The following is an 18,203-nucleotide window of genomic DNA, read 5'->3' on the forward strand; positions in this document are numbered from 1 at the left end:
CTGATTGCATGGAAAAGACTTCCAGCACTATGTTGAATAGTAGTAATGATGGTGGACATGCTTGTCTGGTTTCAGTTTTAAGTGAGAATGCTTTAAGCTTTTCTTCATTAGTATGATGTTAGCTGTGGTTTAAGGAATGTCCTACCAATCCCAATTTTTTTAAGTGTACTTAACAAAAAATGACGCTGAATTTTTTCAAATACTTTTTCTGCATATATTGAGAGGATCAGCTGTTCTTTATTTTTACTTCTGTTTATGTGGTGAATTACATTTATAGATTTGGATATGTTGAACCAGCCTTGTATTCCTGGGCTGAAACCCACCTGCTCATGATGATTTTTTTTTCTCTTTTCATGTGTAGCTGAATTCTCTTTGATAAGATTTTCTTGAGTATTTTTTTTTTTTTACAAATATTTATTAATGATATTGGTCCATAAGTTTTTTTTTTGTTGGGTCCTTTCCTGGTTTTGATATCAGGGTGATATTCATTTTGTAGGAGTTGGGGAGGATTCCTTCTTTTTCAGTGTTTTGGAATGGATTCTTCAATATAGGTACAACCTCTTCTTTGAGGGTTCCATAGAATTTTGATGTGAAACTCTCTGGCCTAGCACTTTTTTTTTTTTTTTTTTTTTGTAGGAAGCTTTTATATTGTTTCAATTTTGGTGTTTGATATTAGTCTGCTCAAGAGTTCTATTTCTGCTTGACTGAGTCTAGGCAGGTAATATGATTCCAGGAATTTGTCCATTTCCTTTACTTTTTCAGATTTCTGTGATAGAGATTTTTGTAGTGTTTAGTGATGATCTTTGCATCTCAGCAGCATCTATTATTATTTTCCCTTTCTCGTTTCTTCCTCTTCTTCTTCTTCTTCTTTTTTTTTTGCAGTTTTTGGCCAGGGATGGGTTTGAACCTACCAACTCTGGCATATGGGGCCAGTGCCCTATTCATTTAAGCCACAGGAACTGACCCCCCTTTCTCACTTCTAGTTGAGCTCATAAGAGATATCGATTTTCTGTTTTTAGTTAATCTGCCCCAAGTTTATCAATTTTATTAATCCTTTCAAAGAACTAACTTTTTATTTTATTTAATCTTCTAAATGGTTCTTTTAGTCTCAATTTTATTTACTTCTTATCTGATTTTGGTTATATCTTTTTTTCTTCTAGATTTGGGATTGAATTGCTTTTCCTTTTCTAGTTTTTGAGATGAATCATTAGACTGTTGACTTGCGTTCTTTCTGATTTCTAGACGTAGCCATTTAAGGTGATAATTTTCTCTCTTATGATTGCTTTTGAAGTATCCTGCAAGTTTTGTTAGATTGTGGCTTCATTGTTGTTTTGCTCAAGGAATCTAATAATTTCCTACTTTATTTCCTCTTTGATCTAGCTATCATTCAACAATAGGTTGTTCTGTGACTTTATGTGGGTGTGCATGTTTTTGTTGGCAGTATTACTTTTATTTCATTGTGGTCTGTAAAGATACAGGGTATAATAATTATTATTTTTTTAATTTGTTGAGGCTTGATTTGTGTCCCAGAGTATGATTAATCTTTGAGAATGATGTATGTGCTAGTGAGAAGAACATATATTCAGTAACATGGGGGAGAAATATTCTGAATATGTCATATGTCTGTTAAGCTGATTTGTTCTTACGTTTAAGTTCATAATTTCTTTGTTTAGTTTTTGCTTAGAGGATCTGTCTGGTTCTGTCAGTGGGCTGTTGAAGTCCCTGGCTATTACAGTGTTGTTGATTATGATATTTTCAGATCAAGTAGGGGTATTTTATTTTATAAATCTGGGAGTGTGCTATGATGGGTGCATAAATATTTATGAATGAAATGTCTTCTTGTGGTATTGTTCTCTTGACTAACACAGTGTTCATTTTTGTCTTTATTTGCTTTTGTTGCTTTAAAGTCAATTGTATCTGCAAAAAGAATTGCAACTCCTGCTTTCTTTTGGTTTTCATTTGCATGAAATATTGTTTTCCCATCTCTTTGTCCTGAGTCTTGTTTTGTCCTTGCAGATTAGATGTGTTTCCTGAATACAATATATACTTGTGCTTTTGTTTTTATCCATTCAACCAGCCTGTCTCTTCAGTGGGAAATTCAAGCCATTTGCATTTATCGAGAGAATCGATAAGTAAGGTGGAGTTTTGTTTGTCTTGTTTTCTGGGGTTCTGATGCCTTGTTTTATCACTTAATCCATTGTGGAACATAGTCTCTGTACTATGTTTCTGATTGTCTTCACTGTGTTGGTGGTCCCTTGTGTTGGCCCTGAAAAGCTGGTCTTGTAGTGACAAATTTTCTCAATGTTTACTTGTCAATAAAAGATTTGGTTTCACCATGAATATGAGACTTAGTTTTACACAATACAGAATCCTAGGGTAGCAGTTGTTTTATTTGAGAAGATTGAAGGTGGAGCCTATTCACTCTGGCTTGTAAAGTTTCCTGAGAAGTCAGATGTCACTCTGATGGGTTTTTACTGGGTCACTCTGTTTTACTTTGAATTAGGCTGGGTTAATTATAATGTTTCTAGGAGATGCTCTGTTTGAAGACAGTCAGCCTGGGGTTTGATATCCACTTAGTAGGTGTGTGTCTGAATCTTTGGCTACTCTTGGGGCATTTTTAGCTGTAGTGTTGTGAACTAGGCACTCCATGATTTTGAGACTCTTTTCTTCTTCAGGAGTACCTATACTTTGTATGTTTATATGCTTTGTGTAGTCCCATACTCGCTAGGAGATTGTTCTGGTTTTACTCTCTTCTTTTCTGCCTCTCTAAATGACTGGGTTAGTTCAAGAGCCTTGTCTTCAATCTCTGAGATTATTGTTTCCCCATGGTTTAATCTATTGTTGGGACTTTCTACTATGTTTTGAAACTCTGTGAATGACTACTTCAATTCTTTAAGAATGATTATATTCTTTCTAATCTTGTCCAGATCCTTGGAGATGTTACCTTTATTAATTTCTTGGGTTAATTTTGGGATTTGCTTTTGCTGGCTTTCCACTTTCTTTTTAATTCATTTTATCAATTTTACCATCCATAATACTAATTTCATTTCTATAATTTCTACAATTTCTTTATAGTTAGGATCTTCTGTTGTAGCTACATGGTGATTCCTTGAGTGAGTGGATCTGATTCTTCATGTTACCAGTATTTATTTTTTGCTGGTTTCTACTCAGGTCTGGTTTCTTCTTCTTTATTTCCTTCCCCTATTTATTTCTTTCACTTCTTCCTTCCATTTGATCTTTACTTCCAGACTTTAATGTTGAAACTGCCCTTTGGTACAGGGAGGAAAGGGAGAGAAACAAAAAGGAGAGAGACAAACAGAAAGAGAAAAAAGGAAAATAATGATAATAATGAAATAAAAATTAAAGAAAAATGCAAAAAGGAAGAAAGAAAAAGAGAAGAGAAAGAATATATGTATATACATATATATTCAAATAACTGAGGTTAATATGAACTACTTTGGTGTCTCAGAAGAGATAATGAAAGGAGAAAAGAAATAGAAAATTAAAAAAAAGAAAAATTATTCTAATTGTAGTTACTATGTTCTTAGATTTCCACAAGAGTTAAAAAAAATTAGCAAGGACACTAGGTGGCTCTCCAGTATTAGGAAAGAAACATAGCTGCTTCTGGATGTGGAGATTCAGCTGGGTTTTGGATTACTGGATGTGTTTCAGCTGGTTGTCAAGGAAATTAATATTGGTTTCCTGCTGTATTGCCTCAAGACTGAATAGCATGCTGGATGTTCTAGGGTATTACAACCCAGTTCTGTGACCAGTCAAGGTGGTACGTGACCTTTCTGTGGTGGAGGTTATCCCTCAGTGATCCAATTGTTGCCCAGAGATTAAAAGGTCATCCAGCTGTGGGGAGGGACCTCCTGGTCTGGCTTGTGGAGCTGTGAGATCTGCCAAAGATGGCTGTCCAAGTTTGGGAAGGTGGAATCAAAGGCAGCCAGTCCTGGTAAAGCCATTCCATGCTGGGCCCATGTGGATGTCTGCAGGGTTAGGGCCTAGTGACCCCATACCACTTGAGTCTTGCCAATGTGGAATGGCAGGACACTTTTTGCTCAATGTTTGCCAAGGATCTATGTTTCTTGTTCACTTGATTCCACGTCTAGACCCACTTGTGCTCTGCATAGGGAACCACCTAGCTGGAGTTACTAGCTCTGTCCCAAAGAAACTGCACTCTCTCTGGCCCTCTGCAAAGGGGCCAGCTTCTGTGTTCCCAATAATCCTATGGGTCCCCAATTCCTGCCTACTTCATTCTACACCCTCTGCCTAGAGGGACAGGCCTACCTAGAATTTGAGTTGGTCCTTGGTCCACCTCTTCAGGCGGTCATAGTGGGTAGAGGGGGTTCTATAGTGGCCTTAATTCCTCAGTGATTCTCCATGCAGTCTCTGTCTCTGGGTCACCACTGGCCTGCACCCACTGGCATCTTTTCCTTCTTATCTTTTCTGTTCCTATTTTCCCATGCTTTTGCACTGTGGCTTCACAACACTGTTTCTGGGTGGGATGATTTAGATCTGGTGGTGCATACTTTTGGACTAAATATTTCTGTTAGTATTAACAGATGTAGTACAATCACTCAGCCAAAACTGCTTATCTTGTACCTTATGTAAACATAGGTTTTGTTTTACTTTGTACAAATAAGAAAATTCTATGAAAAACATATGGGGTTTATGGAATGTTTATCATGGTATGTAACTGATATGTTTTGTTTTGTTAGTTTAGAATATAAAATTTTAAATTTGGGGTAGAAGTAGAGTTTATATAAAGAGGAGGCAGCCTGATGAATTCTTGATGAACAACTGCTGGCTTTGGGCCAGTGCAGTGTAATTCTTGGAAGTGTCAGGTATATATCTGACATAAGGCATTCAGCGTTTCATGAGTGAACAGATCATTACTGTAGAAGCTGTCAGAATTCTGCCAGTGTAATGACAAGACTCCAGGAGGAATCCAAAATGGGAGATTTTTGATTAGGATGAGGGTATCTCTTAACCATATTAATTTAAGTGTACAAAGTGTAATTTAATATATCAAAGTTTTGTATTACTTTGGAATAAAAGAGTTTAGGCTTTATTATTAGTTACTTTAGTTGTATGTTGTTTAAAACAATGAGGAAGCAGAGTGATGTGTCTCCCAGCATGCACTTGGAGTTGTAGGTGGAAGAGGTGATCCTCCTTCTATTACTGTAACCTTCATGTTTGTAAATGAGTTACCTTTTGGCCATTTGGTAAATTTGTATTCTTTCTCTTCTTTGGCTGCCTTAACACCTATCCAACTCCATGTGGATGTCACCCTGCTGAAATACTGAAGAGCATATGAACCGAGACCATTGAAACATATGTAGCCTTGTTACAGCTCCTTCAGGTATAATCTGTTATCCTCACCATCTGGCTCTTGACTTTGAACTGGGCTGGAGTCATTCTTGAGTTAGCTGAGTTTTACCTCAGCTGTGACATCAAAGATGGGACCAGATCATCTGGTTCCTGGAACGATGTGACAATTTCTGAATTATGCAAACCAGTTACAAAGAGAGTGCCATTTTCACACTCTTTCCAAAGGCCTGAAATTAAATTGACATTACCCATCTATTTCATGATTATCTCTTGGTGAGTTGGCTTCCCTGGATGAGGCAGCATCGTCAACAGTAGGCATCCTCATACCTCAGCCAAGGCAGGGAAGAAAGTATTTTCCTTTAACTGACAGGGAGGAGCAGATCACTCTAAGTCCCTTTTTGTCGTCAGCCTCAGCCTATCTGTTTTATTCTCTTTCATGAGAGAGGACATAGTATATTCTCAGTATGTATTCTTTGTGAATAAATACTCAAATCTACATTATATTATAAAAAAATCATACTGTCACTGTTTTTCTTTTTTTCTACTTTCTTATTCTTTTGAGATGGAATCTCACTCTGTTGACCAGGCTAGAATGTTATAGCATCAGCCTAGCTCACAGAAACCTCAAACTCTTGGCTTACACAATTTTCTTGCCTTAGCCTCACAAGTAGCTGGGACTATAGGTGCCTACCACCATGTCCAGCTTATCTTATATTTTTAGTAGAGATGGAGTCTTGCTCTTGCTCAGGCTGGTTTTGAACTCCTAAATTCAAGTGATCTACCTGCCTCAGCCTCCCAGAGTGCTAGGATAACAGGGGTGTGCCCCAACCATACTTTCGGTATTATCTTGAGTTCTTGTTTGGGACTAATTTTTTTCCCTTTTCTTTTTTTCTCTTTCTTTCTTTCTTTTTTTTTTTCTAGGCAGAGTCTCACTATCACCCAGGTTAGAGTGCAGTAGCATCATCATAGCTCACCACAATTTCAAACTCCTGGTCTCAGGCAATCCTCCTACTTTGCCTTTGCCTCCCAGAGTGCTGGTATTCCAGGTGTGAGCCACTGCGCCAGCTGTATAAACACATTTCTTTTAATACGCCATGACTTTGTAAACGACTAAATTCAAACCTAAGTTAAAATATCAAAAGGAAGCATCATAGTGCACGTATTAGAAAGCATCACCCAGTTGCCCAATGCTGTGTTTCGATTTTCTGTCAGAGGTCTGAAATGCCACCCTTATTTTTCTTTGATTTCTCAATATGTATGGCCTTCACTTTTTGACCTATATATATTACATGGCAGTGAAGTATGCATCTGTTCCACTGGAAGAAAATGTCAGCTCACTGTCATCTCTACCCCTCAGCCACCCCGAATATTAATATACTGCAGAATAAAAATATTGCTCACAATGCACTTGGTGAGCATTGCGTTCAGTGACAGCTAATGCTGAAATTGGACAGGTGGTGGCAGCATTGGCCAGCGGCTGCTCTGCATGGCAGTCAGGGACAACATGGAGCGCCCGGTGTTCTCAATCTGTCAGCCCTGCTTTTCCTCAGAAGGAAGGCAGGAAAGAGCTCTGCAAGCTGGAAAAATGATTTGGGCCAATCAGGATAACTTCCCTCAGGTAGGGTGGAAAATATGCTGAGAGCTGTATGTTGCAATTAATTTAATAATCTAATTGAAAGGGTGATGAGTGAGGTGATAGAGATGATTTGGGGAGATACTAAAGCCCTGCCAAACACAGTCCCTGCCCAGGCACATGCACTAAAGTGTGTGGTCTGGTCCTCACATGGTGACAGGTTACTGATTATGGTGCAGGTGGAGCTCTCAGTAACGTCTTTGAGGGCTTAAGATCTTTTATTTCTCTTGCTATTGTAGGTATGTGTCTGTTTCCAGTTTCCTCCCCCCGCCTTTTTTAAGAGATGGATTCTCCCTATAGTGCCCAAGTTGGCCTCTAACTCTGAGGCTTGAGCAATCCTCCCCCCTCAGCCTCTTAAGTAGCAGAAACTCCAGGCAGAAGCCACTCCATCTTCTTTTTTATAGCTACTTTCTACTCTAGGACATCTTGGCCTTTGATCTTCACTATAGGCTACAAAGAAACCTTTTGATTTGATGGCAGCCAAAGCAGGGACTGATTTACAAATTTAGGGCTCAACTTTTCTTTAAGTGGATGTATAGGAAGAGACCATTGTGCTTCTAGGAAACTGGCCCTTTATCAGTGAAGTAAGAGAAGAGGAAGAAAAAGATAGCTGAGTCGTAGTAGCTAATGCTAGTTTAGCATTTTCTATTTGCTAGACACATGCTTAGCAGTGCCTACACCTCATTTAACTAGTTAAAAAAACTATAAAGAAAAAGTACTATCGTTATGATTAAGATGAGGAGGGAACTTCCTTTAAGTCACTTGTGTAAACTCACCCAGCCAGTGTGTGGTGGGGCGGGCTCACTGCAGGTCTCCTGCTGCCTTCTGAGAAGTTGGTGCTGGGCAGAGTTCTGCTCGGGAGATATGGAAAGGCAGATAAAGACCCACCTCAGCTGGGGAACAATTGGCCTGACACTAATTGTCCATGAGAGGATTTCAAGACAAAATGAAATCTGTGCTGTGAAAGGCAGGAGGGATGTGATGACTCTGAGGGTGATACAATGATGGAATTCAAGTTTATCTGCTGTATACAGGAGAATTATTTGATCAATAGGTTATGGAAACAAAGGAGATAAAATATATTTATCCAGTTTATAAAGAAAGTAAATTGGTAAGAACGGGGCAGCACCTTTACATTCCAGTCCTCTGTACTGTTTCCTCTTCTGCATAGGCCAAGTGTAAGAGGAGAGGAGCTGGTGAGAATCCAGAGCCCCTGAGGGCTTGTTCTATTTGTGGAAACAGTGAAGATTCTTTCTGAGAAAGGGTCTCACTCTGTTGCCTGTGTTGGAGGACAGTGGTATGATCATAGCTCACTGCAACCTTGAACTCCTGGGCTCAAGCAATGCTCCCACCTCAGTTTTCCAAGTTGCTGGGACTACAGGTGCACAACCACTCCCAGCTATTTTTAATTTTTTTTTTCGTAGAAATGGGGTCTTTATATGTTGCCCAGGCTGGTCTTAAACACCTGGGTTCAAGAGATCCTCCTGCCTCAGCCTCCCAAAGTGCTTGAATTACAGGCATGAGAAATGAGGCCTAGCCCCGTGAGAACTCTTGACAATCTTCTGTGAGAAAGTAGCATGAACAGAAACTGAGGAGGTTGAAAGGAGGGCAGTTCTACTGATCAGAGGACTGTTAGAAGACACAGCACCAGTTCTAGGAAGTTACAGGACACTTATTGCAAGGTTATTTGGAAATTGTATTTCATGGGCAGTGAATTAACCCCCTTTCTGTTTATTTTAGTATTAGCATTCCTCATGAGATTTAGATTCTTTTTTCTTTCCTGGTTCACCTTCAGAGGAAGTTGTTTTGTTTGATTTTTTGCTTTCCTGCCTCTATCACTTCACTATCCCCTTTGTTGTAGTTTTGAATTGTTTAGACTAGACTGGAGCTGGGGTTTTCTATGGCATCTTTTTATTGTCTCCTTCCAAATATATTTTGTTTCTTGTGTTTTGCATTTATTAGATGAGACACTTATAGCATTCATTAACAAAATATTTGTGTTACTTATGTAGAAAAATGCCATTTATTTTATATATTATTCTTTTATCCAGCATCTTTGTTTTGTTAACTTAATTTTTATTAACTCATAACTGTCTACATTTATGAGGCACAATGTGATAATTTGTTCTACTATGTGGAATGTTTAAATCTAACATAAAAATCACCTCACTTATTTATTTTTGTGGCAAGATATTTACAGCATTCTCTTAGTTGTTTTGAAATGTACCCTTGCCTTGTGTATATTAGGTGAGATCCCACCAAATACCCTCCCTCTACCTGCCCTTCTCCCTTCCTTCTCTCCCCTGGGGAGACACCAGTGAGCTCATGGAAGTTGGACCACACACATGTCCATGAGAAAGCTTTCCAGGCTTGTTTCAGCCCTAAGTCTCAGCTTTCTCTGGACCACGACCTCAGGCTGGTTTTTCATACTCTGCCCACCTGTCTTACCTGCTGAGAGGGAGCCCAGGTCCAGGGCAGCTCCCTGACAACAGGGGAACATTTTTATTTCTCATTATTAGACAAAACCAATCTCTTCTGCATTCTCTGCTGGTTGCAAGGCCAAGAGCCAAGTTGACCCATACCTTTCCCCAGTCGTGCCACTTACTGTTTGTTTCTGTCTCATGAAGACGTATCTCCCTTTTTTTCTTCCCTATCACTGCTGAATGTTAGGAGAAAAATAAGGTGTCGAAAGTGTAAACTCACAGCGTTATTTTTGCTATGAGAAAAGTGACATATTTCAAGTAAACCTAAGAAAAAAGTCTAATTTAAATCTACCTGAGAGAAAATGGGCTGACATGCGAATATAAGTCATAAAGGGGAGGCTGAATTATTATCTTTCAGGGGAGTTTTAAAGAGAATGCCTTCTTTTTCCTTCTCTGGATGGGCAGTTGAATCAGGTTTCTACTAAGTTCCATTTGCGAGTCTGGTTCCACTCAGGGCTGTTTGCATCTGCAGTCGGTGATCCCTGAGGGTTTGGTTCTCTAACTGTTCACTTTAAACCCCTCTCTTGTAGTTTATTACCTCTGTCTATCTTTACTGGCTTCGCTTGTGCTTTTAGCAGCACAAGGTCTAACACAGTCATTGGAAACAAATTTAGCATCAGGTATTTTGGCTTCCTTTTATTTCACAAGCTTTCTTGATATTGTGTGTAAAAAAACATGACTGGAGAAGCTCTGCGTAGATGAGCATCTAAGGGTTTTTCTATGAGTAAATTGCCTAATTTGGGGGAATGGGTGGACTTTCTGACACTTTCATCAACCTGGAGTCTTTTCGCCAGGTGAGCGTTGAGGTATGCCTTTTTAGAAGGTAAACACAGTTGTAAACTTCATTGATGAACAGCTGAGTTTTACATCCCAGCATGGGGGGGGGGTGTCATTTTTCATGGACAAGAAATGATTTTAGATGGAAGTCAAGAGAATTGATACTGCTGTGATCTGCTACTTCTAATTATTTAGTCTTGAGAAAATTATCTGCGTGTTAGTTAATACATTTCCAGGTTCACTGAATTCAATTAAGCAACTTCTAAGGTTTCTCCAGCTCCAAATATCACAAAATCACGTGGTCATTCTCTCCAGGATAGTCAGGCCATGTCCAGGAATGGGTTTAGTTCTTTATTTACAGTCTCTCTATAAAATGGGAGGTAAGGGCGTTAGCTATGGGTGTCAGGCATACCTGATTTTGGAGGCCAGCTCTACCACAGACACCACGTTGATATTAATTTAACCTTCCACATCTCAGTTTCTTTATCTAAAAATGGAAATGAAAATTGTATCTATCTTATAGAATGTCTTGAAGTTTAGATAATTCAATAAAGGACTTTGCCCAGGGATAGCACATAGCAATCAATCAATATGCCAATCATTTCAGTCCTATAAACTTGTTGAGAGTGGCCTTTCTACCTGATTTATCATATTATAGCTCATTTATCTCTTTATTTCAATGGCTTAGTTCTGGGTTTTACGGATAGCACTGTTCCACAAATGCAGTGTTACAATATTATTTTCAAAAAAAGTGACTTTCATGCAGATACAGATGGACGCATGTCAAAAATTTGCTTAACTTTTAATGAGGGAACCAGCAAGATGGTAAAGCTGCTTTGTAAGAGAAGTGGAGGAAAAGAATTATATAATTCATGCCAAATAATTTTTCTAAATTTGAGACAAAACTGATTAACCTCTTATGGGGAAATAAAATCATAACTTTAAAAATAATCTCTTCTTGAGATTTACATATCTGTGGTACAGAAATCTATGTTAACCTATAGTTATAAAATTCTTAGGCCCATGAAACACTATTTTAGTGTGACATTATAAGGATATCTGAATTTCTTTCGGCTATTTCCAAATTTGGGGTAATTTTTCTAAATAGTTATAAGACTAAAACCAAAGTATCATTTATCTTAGAAAAAAGATCAAGAAAATACGAATTTAGTCTGTAAGTATTTATTTTCTGCCTAAACTTATAATAGGTACTAGGCCCACCCCATAATTGTAATTATGTTTTCACAGTGTTGATTAAGGAGAATATAGGGAAATTTAGGAAAATTATGAATTCCCAAAATGATGCTATGAACATTATCATTTAACAAGTGTTTATGTGGGTCATGTCTGTGAAGGGCTTTCTGAACGTTTTAGTTTTATCTGTAAACATTCCTGTGAGGTAGGTAGGTATTATCCCCATTTTGAAAATCAGTTAAATAAATGCGTCTCAATGAGATTAAATAATTTAATCAGGGTTATGTAGCCTGTATAAGCCAGAATTGAAATTGAGTCTGATTTTGAGTCTTGCCCTGTTATGTTACATAAATCTCAAACTCTCCTAAATTTTATAGTACATCTCTGGTTAAACACACAGATGAATGGGCCTAGGTTTACTTATATGAGAGAGCATGTATAAAATGGTCCTTTTTACCTTTAAGAGGCTGACTATTGTGAAACTGCCAGAGAAAAGTAGCCTTTCTGTTCTCTAACCACTGGATTAAAACACACATGTTTTAAAGAAAAAGAAAACTGTTCTGTTTTGGCTCTTTAAAGCCTCCTGGTCTGAGTTATTTTCTTTGTAACTTATTTATCTTTCTTCTATCTCTTCTGGCCCCCGATGTGTCTGCAGGTGGGCTGGATCCTTTCTATCCTGGATGAACTGCAGCTGAACCCTCAGCCTCCTGTGGGCGTCCTTCCTCTGGGGACTGGGAACGACCTGGCTCGAACTCTCAACTGGGGAGGGGTAAGAGCCGCTTGCATGGGCTGCCCTATCATTGGCAACAGACAGAATTCCCAGATTCCCAGATGTTCTGCTGGAAGGGGAGTGTGCTGCTGCTGTCTGAGAATGAGTTAGAGTTGGCAACCAAAGTGCCCACGAACCCTGATTTTATCTGGGAGCTTCTTTAATTTAAACTTACAATCCAGGAAAGAAAAGTTTGGTATGAGAAAAATCTGACGGTTTGTTCATAGGCCTGGAGCTTTGAAAAAAATTTTTTTTAAGTGTCAGAATATTACAGGGGTACAAACATTTTGGTTACATAAATGAGTTTTGTACAGTTTAGTTTGAGTCACTGTACCCCTTAGGTGTGACTTTACCCATCCCTTCCCCCCCACCTGCTTGAGTTTCCATGAGTGTTATTTTCATAGGCATGCATAAGTGTTGACTGATTAATTCCAATGTACTAGTGAGTACATGTGGTGTTTGTTTTTCTATTCTTGGAATACATCACTTCAAAGAATAGTCACCAGTTAATATAAGAGGTACAGGGGTGGAATGGCCTAAAGTCTTCATATAAAGCAAGCACATAGAGTTGAATTAATCCTGACTGTCAGCCTGATTTACAACCCTTTCTTAGGGGGAGCTGTTTTTTTCTGATCAGTGTCATCATAGCTTTTGCTGTATTTAGTTGTCCTTTTCACCATGAGCCAACTTCAAACAAGCTCAGAGTTGGGGGGAGGTAGTTCTATCATTAACCAACCATTTAATTAATTAATTAATTAGTACTAAGAAAGCATAATGAATATACATATATGTGTATATATGTACACACACATATATACATATATATATGTACAGCCTCACCAACTTTTAGTCTAGCATATAATATCATTATCTGGGCTGAGCTTTCTGGAAATTAAATGCAGATGTCTAGCAGGTATTAATCTGGCCTTTTGGGTAGATTAACTTTCTATGGATCTTTTTTTAATAGTAGGCAATTTAGAAATAATAAATGTATTTATCAATATATAAAACAACTAAGATATTGTAAATGTTAGCGTCTCCCATCCAAATAAGTAACTTCACTATCCTAAAAAGGTCATGCTATCAGTCTTGGCTCTGTAAGGAGTAAGTAGCTCCCTAACCGGGCTATGCCTTAGTCAGACTTGCCTAAGGTTCTGGAAGGAATGGTGTCTTCCCACAAGGTCATGGAGAGGTTAAGGAAAGGGAATGTTAATGGAAGAATGTTGCCAATCAGATCCCTCCTTAATTTTTTTTCAGTTTTCCATGTACATTTGTTCTGTGTATTCCTCAAATTCCTCTTGTGGGAGGCATGGGGAGTACTATTTTTTACTCTAATAAAAGCATGGCCCTCAATGTATACCAGTGACTGTTGATTCTTGGTGCTGGCAAACGTAATTTGCTTAGCTCAAATCAGCCTAAGGGGCTCTGTGTATCCTATCTGTGAATATCATCATTTTTTTTTTTTTTTTTTTTGCAGTTTTTGGCCAGGGCTGGGTTTGAACCCACCACCTCCAGTATATGGGGCTGGTGGTGCCCTAGTCCTTTGAGCCACAGGTGCCGCCACATGAATATCATCTTAAATTCTAAGTCCCTTAAGGAAGAAAGTTTACTCTCCCAGCCTTATTAATAACAGACAAGGCAAATATAGCAGCAGGGTTCTTACTTGCATAAAATAGTATTGGCTACACTGTTCTGTACTCCAGATGGCGATGGTTATATTCTCTGATTCTTCAGGGCTACACGGATGAACCTGTTTCTAAGATCCTATGCCAAGTAGAAGATGGGACAATTGTACAGCTAGATCGCTGGAACCTCCATGTGGAAAGAAACCCAGATTTGCCTCCAGAAGAACTTGAAGATGGCGTATGTAAGGTTAGCGAGTTTTTCTTCTGCAGAAAGGAATCTGGAATATTCCCCTGAGCCACAGGAAAACTATTTCTGGTTGAAGAAACATATGCTGATTCCTTCCTATGAGATAACGGGATAGTGTCTGAGTTTACGGCTACTAGGGCTAATTGTAAAATGATACCACCTAATAATTCTGCCCCACAGACCTCTAAAGACCTAGATATTATGCCTCCTTCCAGAATCCAGGAAACTTCTCTGTCTTCACTGTCCACACTAGAAAGTCATGCATTCATGTTTTAATCTTTCAAGCTACCAATAACTTACGAGAAGATGAAAAATATAGCTCTAGGTATTTGACCTTTCAGTAGAAAGATAATCTCCTGAAATTTCTGGCCTGATCTGAAGCCAGAAATAACTAAGCCAATTTTATCACTTGGTTAGGACTCAAAGATGCCTACATAAGTGTTATGATTTTGTGTTTTCTTTTAGTGATTGAACTTTTATTTCAACCCCAAACAGCCAAGGGATATAGTTGTAAATGTGCTACTGTGACACTTCAGTGGATCATTTGGTTCTGAGCTATGGCCTCAATTTCAAATAAATTTGGCAGGTCATTGAGTAGCCACTTTCTCCAAATTACCTTCAATTTTCTTCTATGATAGAATTTTCAAACTTAGCATGCTTAACGAGCATCCTCGTGTGCTTGTTAAAGTCTGATTGTGAGACCCAATCCTCAGAGATTCTGGTTAAGTAAATGCAAGGTTAAGCCCCAGGTACCTTTATTTTCAGCACTGTCTCTGCTGTGATGAATCACACCATGTATTGAGGCTAAGATGTCATGTGTATTTCAGACTCAAAACGGATTGAACATTATAGCGTTTTAAATTAAACCTATTCTCACTTATGTGTTAGCACCATGCTCCTGATCAATTATGATAGATACTTAAGTTTAGTGTTTGACTAAAATAGGTTAAAGCAAGTTTTGCTTTGTCTTTATGAGTTTTTTTAAACCTATGAGTCCAAAATTAATAAGATCTGTAGTAGATGTCATAAATGTGCAGTTGAAATTGAGTTCATAGTGTCACAATGCTGTTTAAACAACAAGTATCATCTTGGGAAGTGATGCTTTTTTTTAAATGTATTTGACTTATGGAAATTGTAGAGAAAACAGCCCATAGAAGGAAGAATACCATATGGATATCTTAAAGTCCTTTTCTTGCTATGTTCGGGGGGTTAGTCCTACAATAGAAGTCCATATTCAATTCTTTTCCCAACAGCTTAAGAAATGGAAAGACTTCTTATTTCATCCAGGAAACATCAATCCCGATAATTGAAGGACTTTATAAATGGGTTTTTGAGAAGATGTGTAGGAAATTGGGGCAAATTCTCTAAAAAATATGAATAACTTAAAAACATACTATATTGGGAAATGATTTAAGGGGTGGTGACCAGATGTTTTCCTTAGCTATCAGTGGACTCGAAGACATGGGTTAGAATTGCAGCCAAAAGAACATAAATGGTAGAGGATATGAACATATCTGTGTTTTTGGCAGGATCATCAACCCATGCTGTCATTTCTAAGAACTGGTATTTTGTTTAAGTACGGGAACTGGACATTCTCAAATACGAAGCCAGCAGAGTGAGACATGATTTTGGCATTGCTCTGTGTTTTCAGTTTCTTTCCCATTTCTCCAGTGAGTTGAAACCATTTCTAAGGGCTGCTTTGGCCCCTGAATCATTATCGGGTGTGACTTGGGGGCTTCTGCCTGGGGTCTTTTCTTACTTCTTCTAGAGGCCAAGACAATCTTCTTTCTGCTTTCCGTTTCTCGTGCTCTTTCTCTCATTTCACTTTTTTCTTAATGGGACAAAGTTTGCCTTCTAGTGAAACAGAAAATCTTGCTGATCAAAGGGCATATGAAACACTGTAATATTGAAGTATTGAGGATTAAAACTCTTTTTTCTCCTAGAAGATAGGTGCAGTTCAACTTGAAGCATAAGCTGATAATTATCTGGAAATTTTCTCTTTCTTTATTGACTTTAATACTTACCTTTCATGCTGAATTACAGAAGGAAAAGGGGGAATAACACTCTGTCCCTTCTAGCATTTTCCATGTGCTTTTCTAATTGTTCTAACATTGAACTGAAACTTTAAAATCCCTTTAGTTTTGCAATTTTAATGTAGGATTTTAGGCTGCCTAGTTCTTTCCTTTACTCAGCTTGCAGCAGTAACAGCCAGAGACTCAAAGGAAAGTCTCTGAAATGGAAAGTCAAGCCTTACACGTGCATCTTTGTGGCTGGGTTTGCAGATTTCATGGTTAATCTGTATAAAAGATACAAGGTTTGATAATTTAACTTAGATACTTAAGTTTAGTATTTGACTAAAACAGGTTAAAGCAAGTTTTGCTTTGTGTTTACGAGTTTTTTTTTTTTTTAACCTATGAGTCCCAAATTAATAAGGTTTCTAGTAGGTATCATAAATGTGTAGTTGAAAATTGAGTTCATAGTGTCACAATGCTGTTTAAACAACAAGTATCATCTTGGGATGTGATGCTTTTTTTAAATGTTTTAGGGTTAGGGTTAGGAGTGTCATAACACTTATATGTGTATTTTGTGGGATTTTCCTCTTTAGGCCAATACTTATATGATAATTTATATGATAGGTTAACACTTGTATGATAGGTTATCACTTATATGATAATTTAAATGGGAGTTTCAATACACTTACATGTGTATTTTATGGGATTTTCTCCTTTAGGGCAACAATAGAGTGTAAAACGGTTCACTGCCCTTTACTATATCCATTTTATAAAAAATATCTTTTTATGTTTTTTTGAAAATAGAGGTGGGCAAAGCAATGAAATATTCATTTTAGGTTGTAATATCCATAGGTTAAATATAAATTCTCAAAAAAATGTAACCACTGATTAAATAGATTAGACATGATCTTTACGATTGAATTTACTTTCTGAAAGTGCTTAGTGAAACATTCTTAGTAACCATTGCCAACATGCATCCCTCAGCTTACCACCTTTCTATTATTACAGCAAGAATAGTTCTTCTTTAATAATTTGTACTTGTTAGTCTTGTTTCCTATACTATTTACCATTCTTGAAGTAGTTACTTGATTTGAATTTTCACTAATGAATTAATTCAAGAATCCCTTGTTTCTACGTGAGCAACTTCTACTTTGAATTGTGACTGATTTGCCTTTGGGGACCACCCGAGAGATGGGTGTCTGGCCTTAGGTTTCCCCTTTCTCTTTCTGTCTGGCTACATACAACGGTACTCTATCTTTCTTTTTCATTGCAGCTCCCTCTGAATGTTTTCAATAATTACTTCAGCCTTGGATTTGATGCTCATGTCACGCTGGAGTTCCATGAATCCAGAGGTGAGGACAACGTCCCATTTCCATCTTCCAGGGAGGAAGTTTCCAGCAGGTGTTTTGCATGTTCCCTTTTGTTTGCATATCACTTAAATGTTTACAGTGTGCTTCAGTGTTGTTTCGTGGTAACCTTTGTAATGACTCTGGGCACTAGACAAGATAGAAACTTATTGCAAAATGGGACTCTGAGTCCTAATTGTTTAGTGTCTCAAAAATAGTAAAAGACAGGACCGGACGTGTGTCCCAGAACTCAGGACTGTTAATTTGTAAGTTTGACTGGAAATTTTCAAGCGAATGAATTTCTAAGAAGTGGTAAAGAGAGACGTTGTTACTAACGTCATTAGAATATTCATAACTTCACAAAATGCTATACAGTTATCAAGTTTAACATTATATAACCACAGTCATAGAGATATGGTAGCCAAAACAAAAAGTCCTTTTTGTGTACATAAAGGAAACAACAGGTATGTTAGAATAAGAGAGGGCCAACAGGTAGTTTAGGTTGAAGGGGAAAAGGGTGTGGTGATTAGATTAAGTAGACAGGTTCTGGGGATCCCCAAAGATGTGAGTGAGACTGAGTAGCAACTTCAAGTACTAACAGAGATAGAGTCAAGACTCAGGTAACAAAATAATTTTTGAATGAGAAATAAGGCAAAATAATGGCATGCTGTTACATATATCATCAAAATTCTGTTGTCATTTCAAAATTTCAAAATGACAAAATTCTATTTGTCATTTCAAATAGGCATGAAAAGAGGTTTAAATGTATAAGTGACCAGCATG

General features: G+C 37.9%; 1 protein-coding gene across 1 annotated transcript in view; it reads left to right on the top strand.

Annotated features, from left to right (window-relative positions):
* DGKI (diacylglycerol kinase iota) overlaps window positions 1-18,203 on the top strand; it is a 419,366-nt gene that overhangs the window by 222,382 nt on the left and 178,781 nt on the right. Inside the window, exons 13-15 of the mRNA XM_023514207.1 lie at window positions 12,077-12,190; window positions 13,925-14,062; window positions 17,348-17,426. Coding sequence (XP_023369975.1) covers window positions 12,077-12,190; window positions 13,925-14,062; window positions 17,348-17,426 — 331 coding nt within the window. The remainder of the gene's footprint in view (window positions 1-12,076; window positions 12,191-13,924; window positions 14,063-17,347; window positions 17,427-18,203) is intronic.

Source organism: Otolemur garnettii, unplaced genomic scaffold, assembly GCF_000181295.1.
Source record: "Otolemur garnettii isolate 467f Iridium unplaced genomic scaffold, OtoGar3 scaffold00049, whole genome shotgun sequence".
Taxonomy (NCBI): domain Eukaryota; kingdom Metazoa; phylum Chordata; class Mammalia; order Primates; family Galagidae; genus Otolemur; species Otolemur garnettii.